The following is a 17372-nucleotide window of genomic DNA, read 5'->3' on the forward strand; positions in this document are numbered from 1 at the left end:
CCCCTGCTGGCGCCACGGCCCGCTGTGAGGAGAGAGCGGGGCGGCGCGCGGGCCGCGCTGGAGCGGTCAGTCATAAAATGGTGGGGGGTGGAGGCGACCGTAATGCTCCCAGTCCTGCCACGGGCTGACTGCCCCCAGCACAGCGCCTTGGGCGTCCCAGGGATGCGGCACGCCGTGCCTTCGGGCAGCAGTGCCAGGGACTTAAGTGCAAATGTAAAGTGCAGCTGAGCCCCGTATTTGCACTTTGCAAAACACACCTAACTGCCCGACTGTGGGAAACTACTTACAAAAGGTTTAAGACACGTGCTTGCCTCTTCCTTGTATTTTATTTGTGCAAAGTATAAACGTGGGTTTTACAATCATCACGCAGCAGGTGAAGCGGCTCAAAAGCATTCGGTTGCATTAGATGTGAAAAGCACGGACAGAGCTTGCTTAGGCTTCTTCGGATAACACCATCCTCCATCTAGAACACACCAGAACTAGTTAGCTGCTGTGGTGCCTGGAGGGAAAAGAGAAAAAAAGGAAAGAATAACCCCAAGGATTTAAAAACAATACTGAAAATAAATGTTCAGCTTTTCCTTTAAAAAAGGAATGTATTAACACAAGCACAAGTAAAGCATAGATGATTCACCTGGCTAAACACTCTTAAGAGATGAGCACAGTGCCAGCAGTCCAACCAAAGTCTGTACACAAAGAAGTGCTGGGCACTGTCACCAATGAGGAAGGCAGAGGCGCAGCAGTGCTCAGCCCATCTCACAATGCCAGGCATCCCCAGCAGCACAACCTGCTCCGTGCTGCTTCACAAAGGCATCCCACTGCATGGGGCATCAGGGACCCCACGGCAGCTTTTTCCAAGGAGTCAAAACCCATTCTGGAACAAGTTCAACTGTCACTAACACCGCTCAGGGCTTTGCCTGAGACCACCGCTTCACTGAGGCTCTGTGGCTACAGCTGTGCCACAGGCACTCTTGTGCAGCACTGCCAGAAGTCACTGCTGCAGCAAGGCATTCCTGTCACCTCCTCGCAGAAGATGCTTAATAAATAAGGGTGAAGAGTTCAACAATCACTGAACATTGATGGAATTTGCATTCACTTTGAAGACAACACAATAGTCATAGAATGACCAAGGTTGGGAAAGACCTCCAGGATCATCCAGTCCAACCATCTACCTACCACCAATATCCCCCCACTCAACAATGTCCCCCAGTACAACATCTAAATGTTCCTTGAACACCTCCAGGGTTGATGACTCCAGCACCTCCCTGAGCAGCCCATTTTAGTGCCTAAGCACTCTTTCAGAGAATAAATTTTTCCTAACGTCCAACCTGAACCTTCCCTTTCTAAGGAACTTTAAAAGGAATTTTAAGATCTGACATTACATTGATGACCTAGATACAGTCCAAAAAGTCTGAAAGAGCCATCAGTCAACTAACTTAGAAAGCATTATTCACAAAAAAAAGGTAGTTTACCAGACCATAAAATCGGGTTCTACACAAGTACCAGTAACTTGCCTCTGATCTATAACTATGCGAGAGCTACTTTTGTAATAACTCCTGGTTCATAGTCAAAAGACAGATCCAGGAACTGTAATAAACCACCAGTTTCATGCAGCGTTAAGTATAACTGCTATTTCCTTTTAACAAATGAAGAATGCTAATTTAAAATGCTGCTGGGGTGCAGATGCATGCCACTCATTTCTGTTCAAACTGAAAGACTCTCAGAAGTAATTTTAGTACTGCTCATTATCTATACCCAATTCAGATGAAGACAACTGAAAGATAAGGTTTAAACAGTTGTTCCTAAAGCAGCAAACTTGTCTGCCAGAAGCAGCCTGAGTACAGAAAGCAAATGCCAAAACAACAGGCGTTAACAAGAAGCTAACTCCAGCTTGCTCTTGTGGGAGGTAAAAAGACACAAAACACTATTTCAGCTAAATGCAATTTACTACAGGAACATGTAAAAAGCATAAATTTTAGAAGCTACTTGTCATCCATGGTGAAGTACTCCGCCTATAAATTCAATGGGTTGCCCAATTGGGTGTCTCAACCATTCATCTGCATTGGTCTTGAACAGACACAGCTACTCTTTCCTTCTCTAATATCATACCAATCATGACTTACAAACCACATGACTTTTGAAGTCAAAAGCTATTGATAATATAATAGCAAACATACTTCTGTCAAATCCCTCCATACACAGTGGTGAATAAGGCTCGACAAGCAATATCTAACATATGGATGATATTTGTGTCTCAGGTTATGTAGAAGTAGTAAGACCATACCATTCACCAAAAAAATAATAATAATTAAAAAGAAAATAGTCAGTTATCTCTGACTTAACAAGTGACCAAATAACTCTTACTCAAATTGCAGACTGTCTCTTACGTTATCTTTACTTCCCAAGTACCTTCTGAGCAGCACCTGTAGCTTTTCATGATACACTGACAAAACACTTCCTTATGAAACCTACAGTCACTGGAATAATATACTTAATTTCTACAAAAAGCAATCACTCCAGGAGTAAAGGACATTTCAGACGTATCTGAAGAACAGATAAGTTTAGGTGCAAACAAAACCAAACCACAGGTATTCTTGTATATCAATGAATTTACAGCTTTACACAGTCAGCTGAACTACTATCCACAACAGACATAGAAAACAGTGGAAATGCCAACCTTCTAACAACTATGTGGAATATTTCATACAAAATACTCCAAATTCTTTTCATTACGTAACTTTTATTTGAGGCATATTATTGTAAAAAAGTTCACATGGAATAATAAAACCATTAGAATTTAAAGTGTTTTTTTTGGGAGGGGATTTTTTTTTTTGTCTATACACATCAGTACACAATGATTAGGCTTACAGGTTAATCACATGACAATATCACTTTATCTGCAGGAGCTCTTCACATTACACCTTTGATCAGAGATAAAAATGTGCTTAAACACACACAGTAAAACACTTCTATTTCAAAATTAAGCAATTTCTCAAGGACTATACTCTCTAGTCTGAATTTAGTAGCTACATTGCATTAAAATAACTGTAATTGAAGTTTTATTTGCAAAAACATCTGTAAGGCCATAGGAATGCACTAGAATACTTAAATTCATCAGAAACAAGAAAAATCAGTGGAAATCCTGCTTTTGTGGAAGAGAGAAATACAAGTTTTATTTATAAGAATTTATAAGCAGTTCAGTGAATGGAGAAGAAAAAGACCTATTTATCATCACCTACAGACCAATTCTTAACAAGTTTAACGTTGCAAAATTTCAGTTACATTAACAGATAGCAAAATGACAGGGCATTTCCACAAATAACATTTATGCATTTTTACATATAATTCATGTACTTCAATCAGTATCCATTCACAATATTTTAATGCAATATGTATATTCAAGAATTCTTTCTTCACTTGTGAAAATGACTATGCCTTTTAAATGACTTCAGCAGACTGGAAAGGGGAATGCACTTACAATGGAAATAGTTTACGTAAAAAAGGGCACAAAAGAAAACAAAAAAGAAAAACCACACCTACAGGTCTGAAAATTCAACCAGTATCTTTAAGTCTGTCCCCCAAATAGAAAAGTTAGCTATGTTTCGAGTGGTTTAAGCTTTAATAATAATAATACAACTTCCAGTAAGACATTAAGTAAATAAAATATTCTAGATATACTCAACAAAAACAACTTGTGCCTGTTTTGCTGAGCACAGACTGCAAGCTAGAACTGCAATGCACTGAGACCACATTTCTTTTTAAACCATTTAGAAAAATATTGGTCAAGATGTAGTACACAGACACAGGGCAGAGAAATATTTCAAAAAACCTCAACAGCATAAACAGTGGTTTTATTCCATTAAAATCCACCAGAAACATCTCCTTCTCCTAAAAGCTTAATGGCAACTTCTGGAGCAAAACAGAAATACATTTGCTGCTTAATGAATAATTCTATGACTTTCATACTAATGAACATGAGAATACTAACTAGTTGGCTGAGGTATAGTTGAGTCCTTCAAAATTTAGGTTATATAGATTTGAGCAAAGTAGCAACGGAGACTGCACAGAACAATCATACTGGTATTAGAAAAGCCTGTAGTACCCAGCATCTGATGCCTAGGCAGAACATGTCATTTATCATCACCCACTTGCCTAAAGCAAAACATAGCTAAAAAATTCCCAGTAAAACATACAGCTGATTTGCACGCTAAGATACAGCACGGTTTCCTATGTCTGACAAGGCAGACTGTAGACAGAAAGGTCTATACTGACGAGAAGTTAGCACACTGACAAAGTGCAGCCACTCAGCCACTTAATACTGCTGGAGAACAGGGGTGGGGGCAAAACAGAGAGAAATCTGCATTTTACCTTATCCATAAGACCACATGAAATTAGAATTCTTCAGTTTCAGCAGGGGACAACAAAATTGCACTAAATTCTTCTACAAATAGAAAAAGATGAACTTTACATGAACATTAAGCAAAGTGAAATATTTACTGCATCATTTTATCATGCATAAAGTGAATTTCCTATGGTCTTACCTCACATTTATGTACAGTTTAGCACAGCTAAATGTAAGAAAATAGCAAGTTTCCCCCCGCCCCCCCAAATACAGAGCAGATACCCCAATTCACTGCTGCTTCAAGAAGCACTTCATAGACTCTCCTACTTACAGGCTCTTTCAAAGGGAAGTTCATGGAGACTACTATTGAATGTACACTTAACCACACAGCGAAGACAGGAAAAACGACACAAAGCATTCTGTAAACGGTGCCAAACACAGAACATGTCAGTTTTGGTTTGCAGACAACCCCTGAGATAAAAATCAAAGTATTACGACACCAAGTAAGTCGGAGGTAAATTACTGAAAATAAACAACATTCATAATTGGTGTCACAACACTTTCTGTACAGAAGCACTTTTTTTTTTTTCCCCTAAAGAAGAAAAAGAAAAAACATACAGAAAACATAACTGCTTTAGCCTGTCCAAGAAAAACATCAAGGGTAGACAACCGAGCAGTTAGGGATGCTCTGACTTTCCACTAAACCTTTGTTGCCACTACAATTTTTCTTTAAGTGCAGCAACAGAAGGTTATGAGATTCACCATCTAATTACAGTAACTATTTCTACTAAGCTACAAGTGGGGACAAGGTTCATAACACTTTAATCTTTATAGGACCAGCTACTACTGTTAGATCTTTTCAAATCAAAGGTCCTTTTATATCTAATGCTATTGGTCTGTTCACTTTCAAAGTATTTACAACAGATCCAAGATGACAAATTCAGTACCGGACACCGCGAATGAAGCAGTTATCTGCAGTAACAACCAATTCACTGTTTGCAACTTGACAACATTGTGAAGCAAAAGCAAGCAAGTCAGAGACATTACTCTGACAATGACAGAATCCACCTATCCCCTAATAACAAACATGCTGGACACAAACTTGTAGTTAAAGCTTACAATGGTCCAAGTTTGGCACATCAACAGAACTAGAGCACCTATTTTACTTGCTCATCGAGGAAAAATTTTAGTAGACAATAAAAAAAGTAGTAGGAACAAAGACTATGTTATACAATGCTCAGTTGAGTAAAAAAGGCAACTAAGTTTCAACTCTGCTTCTAACAGTCTAGGTCACTGTACCAGTTTTTAATGAAAAAAAAAAAAAAAGTTGTACTGCTTGAGCAGACCAATGAGGGCTTCATACATTCATCATCAACTGCATAACCAATATTACGTTCCAGCCCGAGTGTGACCCTTTATGTAGTGCCAGAGCTTGATGAACTTCAGCAACCACACAGGAAGCTGACTTTTGGACACCTTTCTGACAAGGGCTGATGCTCACAGACATTAACAGACCATCTTTATCATTAAAATAGAAATCAAAGTCACCGTTAGAGCAGTCATTCTGAGCAAGTGAATCCACAAAGTGGTTACTCAAAACTCATGCGTTCAGATTCCATAAGCCACTTAAGTGATAGCAATGAGGCCAATTTGTGATGATCTCAACTCCGGAGTGTACTTCCTCATAAAAACAAAGAAAAGGTGCAGACAGTTTGAGCTAACAAATGGAAGTTAAGTGAGGAAAGACACAGCGTTTATTAAAATTACCGAAAGGTGCATCTGTGAAATCAGACAGTGACTGGCAATTCAGAACACAACTTTTCTATATCTGGTAAAGAAAGAAAAGCAACATACTACATTCAGAATAAAAGCCATTGCTTCTGCATGAACAGATTTGTGCATCTATGAGACAGAACTCATACAAGTTGTTAAATGTCAATTGTTAGAGTAATTCTCATCACTAGAGTGTTAACACCCACAATGCAGTCATGGCTGTAAGTACACAGCAAAGAAAATAATGGAAGTGACTTAATCTGTCCTCCGGCTGTTCTGCTTTAAAATAAATTTGTTTAAAAATGAAAGAAAAAAATCTGCACAAATCTGTTAAGAATCTTACTTACAAGTGAAACTGTGCAAATACAAATGTAAGATTGTGCTGTAACAGGCAGTAAGAGGCTAATATGGATGTGCAAAGTTAAAAGAAACATAGCAGCTTTTGCAACAGGCAATAAAACAGAAAGTAAAAAAGGAAAACAAGTTAACTCTTGCATTTGTGTCTCCACTTCATAGCTTCCACATTTGAGAAAGAGGAGCCTGACAGAACAATAGGCTTAGTGAGCAAAATCCACTTGATATTTTGTGTATTGCAGTCTACGTTCAATGGAGCTCTCAGCAGCAGCTTGGTGGTATTATTTCTGAGGCTTTGTGACCCTGTGCTTTCAAAGAAGCAGAAAAGGTTCTAAGTGTGCTGCAGTCTATTGTTAAAAGTTCATCAAAGTAGCGTGCATCGAAAGAAGCTGCTCTTCTTAGATCGATTTTCTGTTATTTTTACCGGCCCACCTGCCCCCGATGAACTGCTGTCATTCTGAAAAAGAAAAGATTATCAACGTCATGAAATGCATCAATTAAAACTGATTTTAGCTTAAATAATTTCCCCACTACATCTCCCTCTTGCAAAATGATAACTGGAGGAATGGTTTGTTACAGCCTGAGCTCCTCAATTATCCAGGCTCTGTTAATTACTTCATAGAACTGCTTATCTTTAAAAGAAACATTTGTCCAATGGTCCAAATCTCAAGTATTAGCTCAGTGAGCGACTACAAAATTTGACATTCAATGAAGTAAGGAACATAGTGCTACAAGGACAAAGAACACACCAGTTTCAGGCTGCTCAGTGGTAACGTTCACAGAAAATAAAGAACAATTTCAAGCAAATATGCATTTGTATTTTAGTGACTGCTTTTAAACAGAGAACATGAATACACTTAAGATCAGCTTGAGTTCTAGCATCTGTGCTAGTTTACAGCATAACCATGAAATCCACTGCTCTTTTAACAGGAAATAAACTTTTGCTTAATGGAATTTGCATCACCAAATCCTTGTTCACTGGTAATGGCAGCTCCTATGACTGCATTAGTGAATTTGTATATCTAAGTGACTGCAAATCAGCCTAAGAAATTAACAATCAAATATGGCACCTACTAAATCTCGCTCTCTTCTGTGACAGGTAAATTAGGTAAATATAGTCTGCTATTATCCTTTAGAGTAAACGAACAACTAACTGTAAGAGTAACAATGCTTTCCAGATACAATGCAATGTGCAGTTAAGAATTGCTTCACTACATCAAAGCTGCATGTTATCTTATGACTTAAGAAAGGATTAAGGATTATGATTATGTCACAGAAACACTAGTTGAAAAGGTCGCTGATCATCTGCTCCTGCCTCTCACTCAAGGCAGAACTATGACTAACATTAGATCAGGCCAACTAGATGAACTACTTGTCTAGATGAATTTTGGAAACTTTCAAAAACCCTCTTCAGAACCTATTCCAGAGCTACACAACCCTCATGATGACTTCCCCTCCCCCCGAATGCCCAATCTAAAGCTCCCAAGCACCAGTTTGTGGTCACTGTTATATTAGCTGGCACTAGCCAGGAAAGTCACGACGACCTTTGTAAAATGCTCCTCAGATAGTTGTAGACAGCCTTCCCTTCAACATGCTAAGAAAGCCCAGGTCATTAAACCTTTCCTATGGATCTTGTGCTCTTAAGCTCCCTACCAGATGAAATGTCCTAGTAGCTCTGTGCTGGATGCTCACTTGTTCTCCAGCTAACATCCTAGGGAATCAAGATGCTAAAAACTAGAGTGTGTGTTTCAGCAGCAGCTTTGCAGCCCAGTTTCTCCTAGCATAGCTGAGCACAATGTTCTTCCCCATTCCCCATTTTCCCCCTACCTGTTCACTCAAATGTGATGTAGAACCCACTGCAATCACCAGAAACTTTTGGACAGGGCTACTACTAGCAAGCCAGTTATTTTAACAGTAATTTCAGTGTATCTACTTTGTATGCCACTGGAAATACAAACCATTTTTCTGTTGAGCTTTGTCATGATGTCCCGTGCAAGTGTGAAAAAAGCCTGGTGAGGAGAAAAAAATAAGATTAGAGGAATCAGTCAACAGAGACATTAAAAGATACATTAGGAGTAGTCAGACATGCAAACATTCTGTAAGCAACACAGCACTTGGAGTTGCAAGGCACAGGGTACAAAAGCTGCTTATTTAACACTGCAATGAGCATTCTTTCAAAGAAAAAAAAATAGTTTTAGTTTCTATCTTTCTCAACTTTGAAGCACGCAAACAACTTTCCCAACTGCCTACTTCTTGGACAAAAAACATCTGTTGAATAGAAGGCTACATACATTAACTGTTTTTTTTTTTTTTGCCAAACTGTACAGCACATTGCAACTGGAAATGTACGTAAAGTTTTGAGGCTGGTAAACCTGTGAGTTCACATCAAAATTAGCTTTCTTTCTGTCATTCAAATCTCTCACTCCTGGGCTGCCTATAGCCCTTCTTTATGCTTACAACATTGCTTAACAAAAAATAAAAGAAATCACTCCGGCCACTCTGGCAAATCTCAGCATCTCAGACTTGAACATACAAGGGAGCAGAGAAAGTTCTGCAGCAGAAATGCTGCAGTTCTCCCAAACTGATAAAAAGTAAGACTTCAGTGTACCTGGACATATCAACACTCTAAATACATTGCAGATCGGAGAAACTGTAAACCTTTACTCTCTCACTGTGTTCTGAATACATCCAAGGACAAAAGCACTTAATGCAAACAAATCATCGCCAATAAAATAAACTAGCTTACTTGTAATACTGTTGTGATCACAAGTGTTTAATTCCCCACTAGTTTCAACTTCTGGTGGAAATGAAACTAAGTGGTTACTTGCTGAATATCTACACCAATTGCATCTATTTATTCTTTCTTCACAACTCATGTAACAATTTTTAAAAGTACTTATAGTCAAGTAGTTTGGGATAGGCACGAACTAATTTAATAGCCTAGAAAAGCGAAAATGAAGTTGCAGGGCATGTCATGAAATGTAAGTCTACCTTCCAAATGGATTAACCAAGGTATGTGCTTTGTATTAGGAGACTGTTGCTATCCACCATCAGTATTAGTTGCTAATACTCACATTTCTACTGACTGCCAGAAGAATCATTATGATTCTGAAAATCAGGTCCAGCACTCTTCCTGATGCAGCACAATGCCTCCAATCTGAATGAATAAATCTCAACGTATCTGCCTTTTGATATCATAATATTTTCCTGTTCACATTTTTCGTGAAGTTAACATCCTCACACAACACTCCCTGAGATGATAATAGTGATTCATGGTAAAATATATTTGACTTGAGCTACTCTACTTTCCCAGTTTATTTCCTAATGCTCTCCCAAATATGGAGCTGGTGTTTTTAGCATGGAATTTGTTTGCAAGAAAACAGACTGCAGGTCTATAGACTGAGTAGTATTAGTTTTTTTCCTCCACTAACATCAGTTTATGGCAGTCTATGCTGATGTTTGCAAGAAAAACTTCAGTCTCATCTTCATAGCATGCTCAGTAGTAACCTGAAGACTCTTTGGTACAGCACCATGTTGTTCTGAAAATAAAGAATCTCAAAGGCAATTTCCTCCACAGACCTTGGTTTTAGAATTCTACCTATTTCTGGTCCAAGAGCACTTGCAATTGAAATTTAAAGCAACTGTTTGTTACAATAATAGCACTCTGTTAACAATCCATTTAAAAACAATGCCAGATATTACCATAAAACAAGAAACACTAGGTTTTACAATAGCTTTCTAAATAGAACAAGATTGGTAAGCCAGGAGCCAGGTGTGACTTCATGTCCCAGATCAGAAACAGTAAGTCCATTAGTTACCAATCATGCAACATGCCTCCACAGGAATATTGACAAAACCCATTTAAGCATAAACCTTACCTCTTCCACATTTATGCTGGATTTTGCACTTGTCTCCAAAAATTTGATTCCATAATCAATTGCTAACTGAAAGAGAGATTAAAGTTTTTCAGTCGTTTTGAAGATCCTTTGCAAATGAGTATTTTACCTAAGTTCATAATACAACAGGTGTTACAGACAGCAGCAGGCTTTGCAAACAAACAAAGCTTTATTTCTACTTTTCTTTTAATAAAGCACTGAAGTTACTGGACAAACAGAAAAATGTTAAAACAGGCCGTATCTCCATGTAAATTCAAACCCCTCAAAAAGATTAACTGCTCACAAAGGACTTAAGTCTTAAGACCCAAAACCACAGAATTAAAATCTTCACTGCTATGTGCATGTTGAACAGATAACTACACAAAACCATCCTCTAAGTTGTGTTACTAACCATTATGCTATTTCAGCTGCATACATGGTGGTGTTTATTGCATAGTACTCTTATATTCTAGTTTAGAATAGCATTCTGTTCTTATTGAACTGATTAGTTTAGTCCTAGTACCTATGAGAAGGGCCAGTAACCACCACACTGAACGGCTAAACTACGTACATAGCTTTTTATTGAGACTTACAAGACTTCATGCTATAGCAAAGCTCAGCATTCTTTACAGATTCTTCTTCTCACGTCAAGGATAACTTTAAATTTATTCAAACTCAAACACAGACTTTTACAAACAAGCCGAACTTATAACATCTTATATCAAAAACGTCTAAAACGAGAGGTGTGAGATGTGCTCTCATGTGCCTAAAAGCAAGCAATATCTTACAGTCAGAATACTAATAAAAGCTGGCTTCTGAATGAAGTCAGCATAAAGCTTACCTTTTCCCCCTTTTCTTTGGAGACTTGTCTCTTCTCATTCATGTCACATTTGTTACCCAGGATCATTCGCTCTACATCTGAAGAGGCATGCTGAAGGGAGCAAAAGATGTCACCTCTTAGAAAGAAAGAGCACCGTGATTTCAAAGAAATCCGTGTGTCAAACCCATCCACAAATGGGCACTATGTAAAAGATAACTAAGGGCAAGGCATTACTGAGAAAGGTAATGACTTTTGAAACAGGCAATCTAATACTGAAATAATGAAATAGCTTTGAATAAAGATTCCTACATTCAATCTACTTATAATAACAAGTTATATGTAACATTACACAGGGATTGAGGTATTATTACATACTACATTTGCATTTTTAAAATAGATTATTAATAAATGATTAAAAAAAAAGAGAAGTTCAGTGAAAACATTTCTAGACCAGTCAATATTGGGTCAAATTGATCATTAATACAATAAACTTGCTTATTTAAAGAATAATACTAAAGAAAAGCCTATGGATTTATTTTTTAGGGGGAGGAGTGGTGGTACACAACACATATACAGAAAAAAAAAACACCAAAAAACAAAGAACAAGAAAACAGATTCTGTTACGTAACTACAGCTTCAATAAAGCTAGGGCTTCTCCTCTAACTTCATAATTATCTCATTCTAATTGACAGCATGTCCTGTTAAATAATTTACAATGGTTAAGCTTTCTTTCTGCTAGACCAAATGAAAAGGATAAAAGTCTTTAATTCTACAAACACAAAAGCAACTGAAACTAGACAGATCTGTCATCATCTCAGTGCAAAGAAGGAGCAAGATTTCAAAGGTGTACAGCCTTTCCATACACAAACCCAAAAGCAAGAGAGAGCAGCACAAGTCATAGCAAGATCAGTTTTGAAACACTTCACTATTACTTATTAAACCTCGGTTTTCAAGCATCCACACCTACAGGAAGGAGACAATATTCTTCACACTGGTAATCAGTTTTGTTCAGTGCATAGTCTAACTTGGTCATAAATATATTGGCTGCTATCTGAAGGTAAATTATTATTTTACTATTATTTTTCCCTATGAAATCTTAAGGTAGAATGATTAAGTAGTATTTTCCAAAGCCTCCTTTTACAAAGCACCTACCTCTTCAATGTTTCTTATCCAGTTTTTTATGTTGTCAAAAGACTTTTCATTTGTTATGTCATACACCAGCATAATTCCCTAAATGAAATTAAGAAAATCTAGTTAGATGAGCTAATAATATTGGTTGACTTCTGATGTATGCCGTTTGATTGCACTTACAAGAAATTTGACATAGGACTTACATACTTACAAACAATAATAGTTTTCAAAGCATTATGCATTTGCTCACCCCAAAATATTACTATTTAACATCTCATGGCACCATTAGATAGATCAAACACACTACTAACAGGAAGTTTTGAATTACTGGCTCATAGTCAGGAATAATTCACAATCTCTACTACAACAGCAACCAGGATTGTTGATGTCAAGTTTAGAAGCAGCCTCTCTAAGCAGAATGATAAACCTGTGAGACCTGTGAGTCTGCTGGGGATAGCAGATTCTTTCAAGAAAGATCACCTCAGGTGTTCCCACAAAAGCTTTAGCTCTTTCAGGCAGTTATGCATATGAACTAACACAACAAACCGCAGAGCCTGTGAAACCACACAACAGCTGCACAGAGGACAGACTGCCAGGCTTATCTCCATTTCTCACTGTGCACCCAGTCACTCTACATAAGACAAGAAAAAGCAGCCCTGGACTGGGAATGGGAAGAAGACCACACCACTGCCAACTATTTTTAAGTGCAAAAATGCTCAATGAGAGCTACAAGCAACATCTTTACCATTTGTGTTCCTTGACAGCAGAGTTACCTGGACCCACAGCCAGCCTATGGACAGATCCATTCATGGAAGGTGCTAAGAACACATCGTAGCAGCACGGCTAGCTAGCAGCAAGTTTAAATTAAGAGTGACTGGACCTAAAATCATGGACCTAGGGTACCTCAAATCATGACATTAAGAGCCATTATACATAGTTGTAACAAGAACCGTGAAGACAGCTATTTGACTTCAAGTCTTTCTTAATGGAGGCAAAAAACCCATTCATTTTACAGGTGATTGTATTTCTAGTCCAGATTCTGTGTTCTCAGCTGACGGTAATGAAAAGCAGAAGAGAAAAATCAACTCAGTAAAAGAGATTATTGGAATTAAAGTCATTTACTACTTATTCTTCAAATATTTCAAATGTATAAAAGGGTTCGTTGCATTATTAAGCCATCTAATTCAAGCTTGGCAACTTTGCTTCTTTCTGCAATCCACACAAATGGTAACTATATTAAAAAAAAGACTCTGAGTTTTACCACACAAAAAAAACAAAAACAAAAACAAAAAAACAACTATGACTAGACAATGTATCAGCAAGTAACAAAAAACTAAGCAGAACAAGAAAAACACTTCATTCCCCAGGGCACAAGTGACAACTACTCTGTTCTCCACTAGGAGAATTACAGGATGCAATTTCAGACCAGCAGAACAGTTACACTAGCTGTACATAAATTTCATGAAGGGCACTCACCATGGCTCCTCTGTAGTAAGCTGTTGTGATTGTGCGGAACCTCTCCTGGCCTGCTGTATCCCTAAAATTCAAAGAAAGCAGATATTTCATCGAGATATGCTTTTTTCTTTATGCTTTTCTGCACTTAGAGCTCTTTTTAAAACAGAATAACAACGTTTTTATATTCATTAATTAAGGAAAATACCACCTAGAAGCAATGTCTGTTTCTTCAGCCCTCAACATCATCTTCACTTCCAAGCTGTCATACTTAAAATCAGTGATTACAGCAGCACCTTAATGTGACATAAAAGCATTTTCATGCAAGCACTGAGACCTCAGCATTACACAGCCTTTCCTAGTATTAACAAAGGTAGCTCTGATGCATACGATTCCTGAATTAAATAAATTAAAACACGCAGCAGGAGAATCACAGAATCATAGAATCTTTTGAGTTGGAAGTGACCTTTAAAGATCGTCTAGTCCAACTCCCCTGCCATGAACAGGGACAACCACAGCAAGATCAGGTTGCTCAGAGCCTGACCCAGCCTGACCTTGCATATCTTCAGGGATGGGGCATCCACCCAACCTGTGCCAGTGCCTCACTGCTCTCAGTGTAAAAAGTTTCTTCCTTATGTCCCATTCAGATCTCCCCTCTTTTAGTTTGCAACAGTTTCCCCTTGTCCTGTCACAATCCTGCTCAATGATAATTCAGAACTCACTGAAAAGTTACTTTGGAGTACTTACCATATCTGCAGTTTGATTTTCTTCCCATCTAACTCTATGGTTCTGATCTTAAAGTCAATTCCTGCCAGAGAAACATGAATTTTGTGGTAAATGAAAAGGAAGTGCTCCATTTCCTTTGTACAATTTGTTAAATACAAACTTAAAAAAAATAATTATCCTAAAGTTGTCATTTCTACCATGCACTACAAAACCTGAAATACATAAAAGCTTCCAGCTGCACCTGCAGTATTAAGAATAAATTCTTCTGCACAATGGAAATATTACTAAACTCAGATTCACTGGTAGAATCAATGAAGGTTATGGGAAGATCCATTCTTTTTTTCCACCCTTTTTTCCACCAATAAGGTGAATATGTACGTGTCTCAACTTCTGATTAATCCCTACAGTTCAAGCCCATTCCCTCAGACCTCTGCTGGCTCTGAGAAAAAAATTACATGTATGACCTTTATGTCGCTTTCCAGAAGTGGCATCTGCTCAAAAAATCTTACATTTAATGCACACTGCTCAGACACTGCAGGAGAGGAAACTATATAGTTACTGACATGACTGAAGTAGACCAAGAATGTCATCTAGAAATAACTAACATTTTTCCGGAAAGCTTCAAAAGTTACCAAGAGAATACTTCCCTCCTTTGACCCCTTACTCTTCCATCTGGTATCCATCCACTCAGTGATCCTTCTGAAGATCGAGTTTTAAATGGGGGAAAAGAAGAACCAAACGGCTTTATGACCCAAAGCCAACATCTCCGAACAGACCAGTGCTTTCACCAGGCTATTGCAGATTTAGCATATCTAAACCTTCACTATAACATAGCTTAAACCAAGATTGCTCAGGTCCCACAGGGGGCTGCCTGATCCTTCAATCCCAGACACCTTCCCTCCCTCCCCTGGTTAATCCAATGTGAAGTTGATAACCTGTTTGTCCTTCACTAGATCTTAAACAATTACTTGATAGTTAGTCACAGTCTGTAAAAGACACTTGAAATGAGAAAATGAGAAAATGAGAAAAAAGAAGAGGGGACCACCCCTTCTTTTTTCTCATTTTCTCATTTCTCATCTGAAATTTAAATGACAATTATCAAGAGTGTCTTCAGCAGGAAAGTGCTGTTCTAGCTTTATTAATTTAACCATAGCTTAAACAGGAAGCACTGGAAATAAGCCACGAGATTATTATTTTCATACACTACAAAGTGACACAATGAAATACAGACATTCATTACGTTCTTGACTTTCATTCTTCTCACATACAATATTAATATTTTAATATACTGAAAACACTGAGTTTCAGCTGCTTAATATTGATGTGCTACATGCTTAGAACACATCAGCAGAAACACACATCATATCAGCACTTCTACCACTGTACAAAATTAACTGCCTTGATTTAAAATGCTGAGATTATCGTTACAATCCTAATTTCCCAAGACTCACAAATGGATTTACAGACAAACAGATCTTTTCATTAACCTACATTCTGCCAAAGCTAAGAACAGTGCCTACTTAAAAACCAAACCAAACCAATCCCACAAACCCTTCTTGTTGGCAAGGGAAGTTTGGAAGGTGTTACCATTGTTTCTATTATCTGTCAATAGCATTTTGTATCTACCTTGCCATAAACATTTTTTCCCTAACCAGGTACAACATCTGCTGACATCACACTTCACTGTGTTTGTATCTGAGAATGAATCATCTTGGCTCTTTATTTTCTCCCCAGAAGTTACAGAAGCACAGTTTACTTTTTCAGTAGAGGAGACTGTATTGTGGACAACAGTAAGTCAAAGCAATTTTAAAAGCTTTTTGTGTGCCTAGGCCTGAAGTTAACTGTCAGGACTACAGTTTGGAGGCTACGATGGCTAAAGATAATTCTGTGCTCACCATAAATTACCAAATCTAAGACACAGCAGTAGGAGACTCCAGCAGAGATGGCATCCTGAGCACGAGCCTGCACTGCAGGTTGGAGCCCTGTGCTGACTGCTTTGCTGCAGTTACTCATTTCCCTTACAGTACCAGGATTCCCAAAACAAGACGTGCACAAAAAACAGCTTCTCAGAAATCAAACTTTCTAGTAGGAACTTCCCCAAAATTCACCTTGAATAAAGACGAAGCTAAAAGAAAAGCAAAAGGGGAAATCCATAAACATCTGCCACAAGACAACCAAGTTTAACAAACGCGACTGCGACTTTTGAGAAGCTAAAACTGGTGCTGCAAACTGGTGCTGCTTTTGTTCTTTTTCTTCAGCAACAGGAAGCGGTGAGCTGCAAACCTTCGGAGCAGGAGCCCAGTGAGATGTGCTACCACTTCCCGCTGAGCACAGCCTGTGGCTGCTGAGCACTGCTCTGCTTACCGAGCTGCATTTATGGCACTTCACACACCTGAATGACCACAGCATTTCAAAAGTCATTACTGGCAGAATTTCCTACCTTGGTGAATTCTTTGTTTGCACATAATTGGGCAGTGGCATATAAAAACTTGAAGAGATATATAATAAAAAGCCATTCATGAATCCAGAAGTTTGATTGCAAAAGATCAAGATCAAAAACTTGCAGTTCTAAAATGCAACATGCAATGCTCTCCTGTCCAGAAGGGTGAAAGAGCCCTGCAGCACTGGGATGCCCACCTGAAATTATGTTCTAGATGTTTTTAAGGAGATATAGACCTAGATTTATTTTTATAACGCAAGGGCAAACAGGATAATTACTTGTAATGGCCAATGTAGAGCTGGCACATGGCAAAGTCTGACAGCAGACTCCTTATTTCAACCACCAGGGCAGATTTTATCCATGATTAAGTTACAACGCAATTGTGTGACAACAGTAAATATATAGGACTGAACAACATCACAGATTCAGAGGTTCCTTCTCCATGTTTAGTAGCGGTATTTT

The 17372-nt window shown here is 38.2% G+C and overlaps 1 protein-coding gene across 4 annotated transcripts in view; it reads right to left on the minus strand.

The window, feature by feature from the left end:
* Positions 1-307: 307 nt before the first annotated feature.
* RAB8B (RAB8B, member RAS oncogene family) overlaps positions 308-17372 on the minus strand; it is a 28188-nt gene continuing 11123 nt past the window's right edge. Inside the window, exons 2-10 of one of the 4 annotated variants that reach the window (XM_085234049.1) lie at positions 14492-14552; positions 13769-13829; positions 12314-12391; positions 11183-11272; positions 10345-10410; positions 8425-8475; positions 6899-6923; positions 4366-4438; positions 308-499 (exon numbers count right to left, since the gene is read on the minus strand). In XM_085234049.1, the coding sequence (XP_085090175.1) occupies positions 4389-4438; positions 6899-6923; positions 8425-8475; positions 10345-10410; positions 11183-11272; positions 12314-12391; positions 13769-13829; positions 14492-14552 (482 nt within the window). In that variant the 3' untranslated portion in view covers positions 308-499; positions 4366-4388. Of the gene's footprint in view, positions 500-3143; positions 6924-8424; positions 8476-10344; positions 10411-11182; positions 11273-12313; positions 12392-13768; positions 13830-14491; positions 14553-17372 lie in introns of those variants that run through there. The other 3 variants (XR_014885925.1, XM_085234051.1, XM_085234048.1) reach the window with 3 other exon arrangements.

Source organism: Meleagris gallopavo, chromosome 12, assembly GCF_905368555.1.
Source record: "Meleagris gallopavo chromosome 12, MGAL_WU_HG_1.1, whole genome shotgun sequence".
In the NCBI taxonomy this organism is placed as follows: domain Eukaryota; kingdom Metazoa; phylum Chordata; class Aves; order Galliformes; family Phasianidae; genus Meleagris; species Meleagris gallopavo.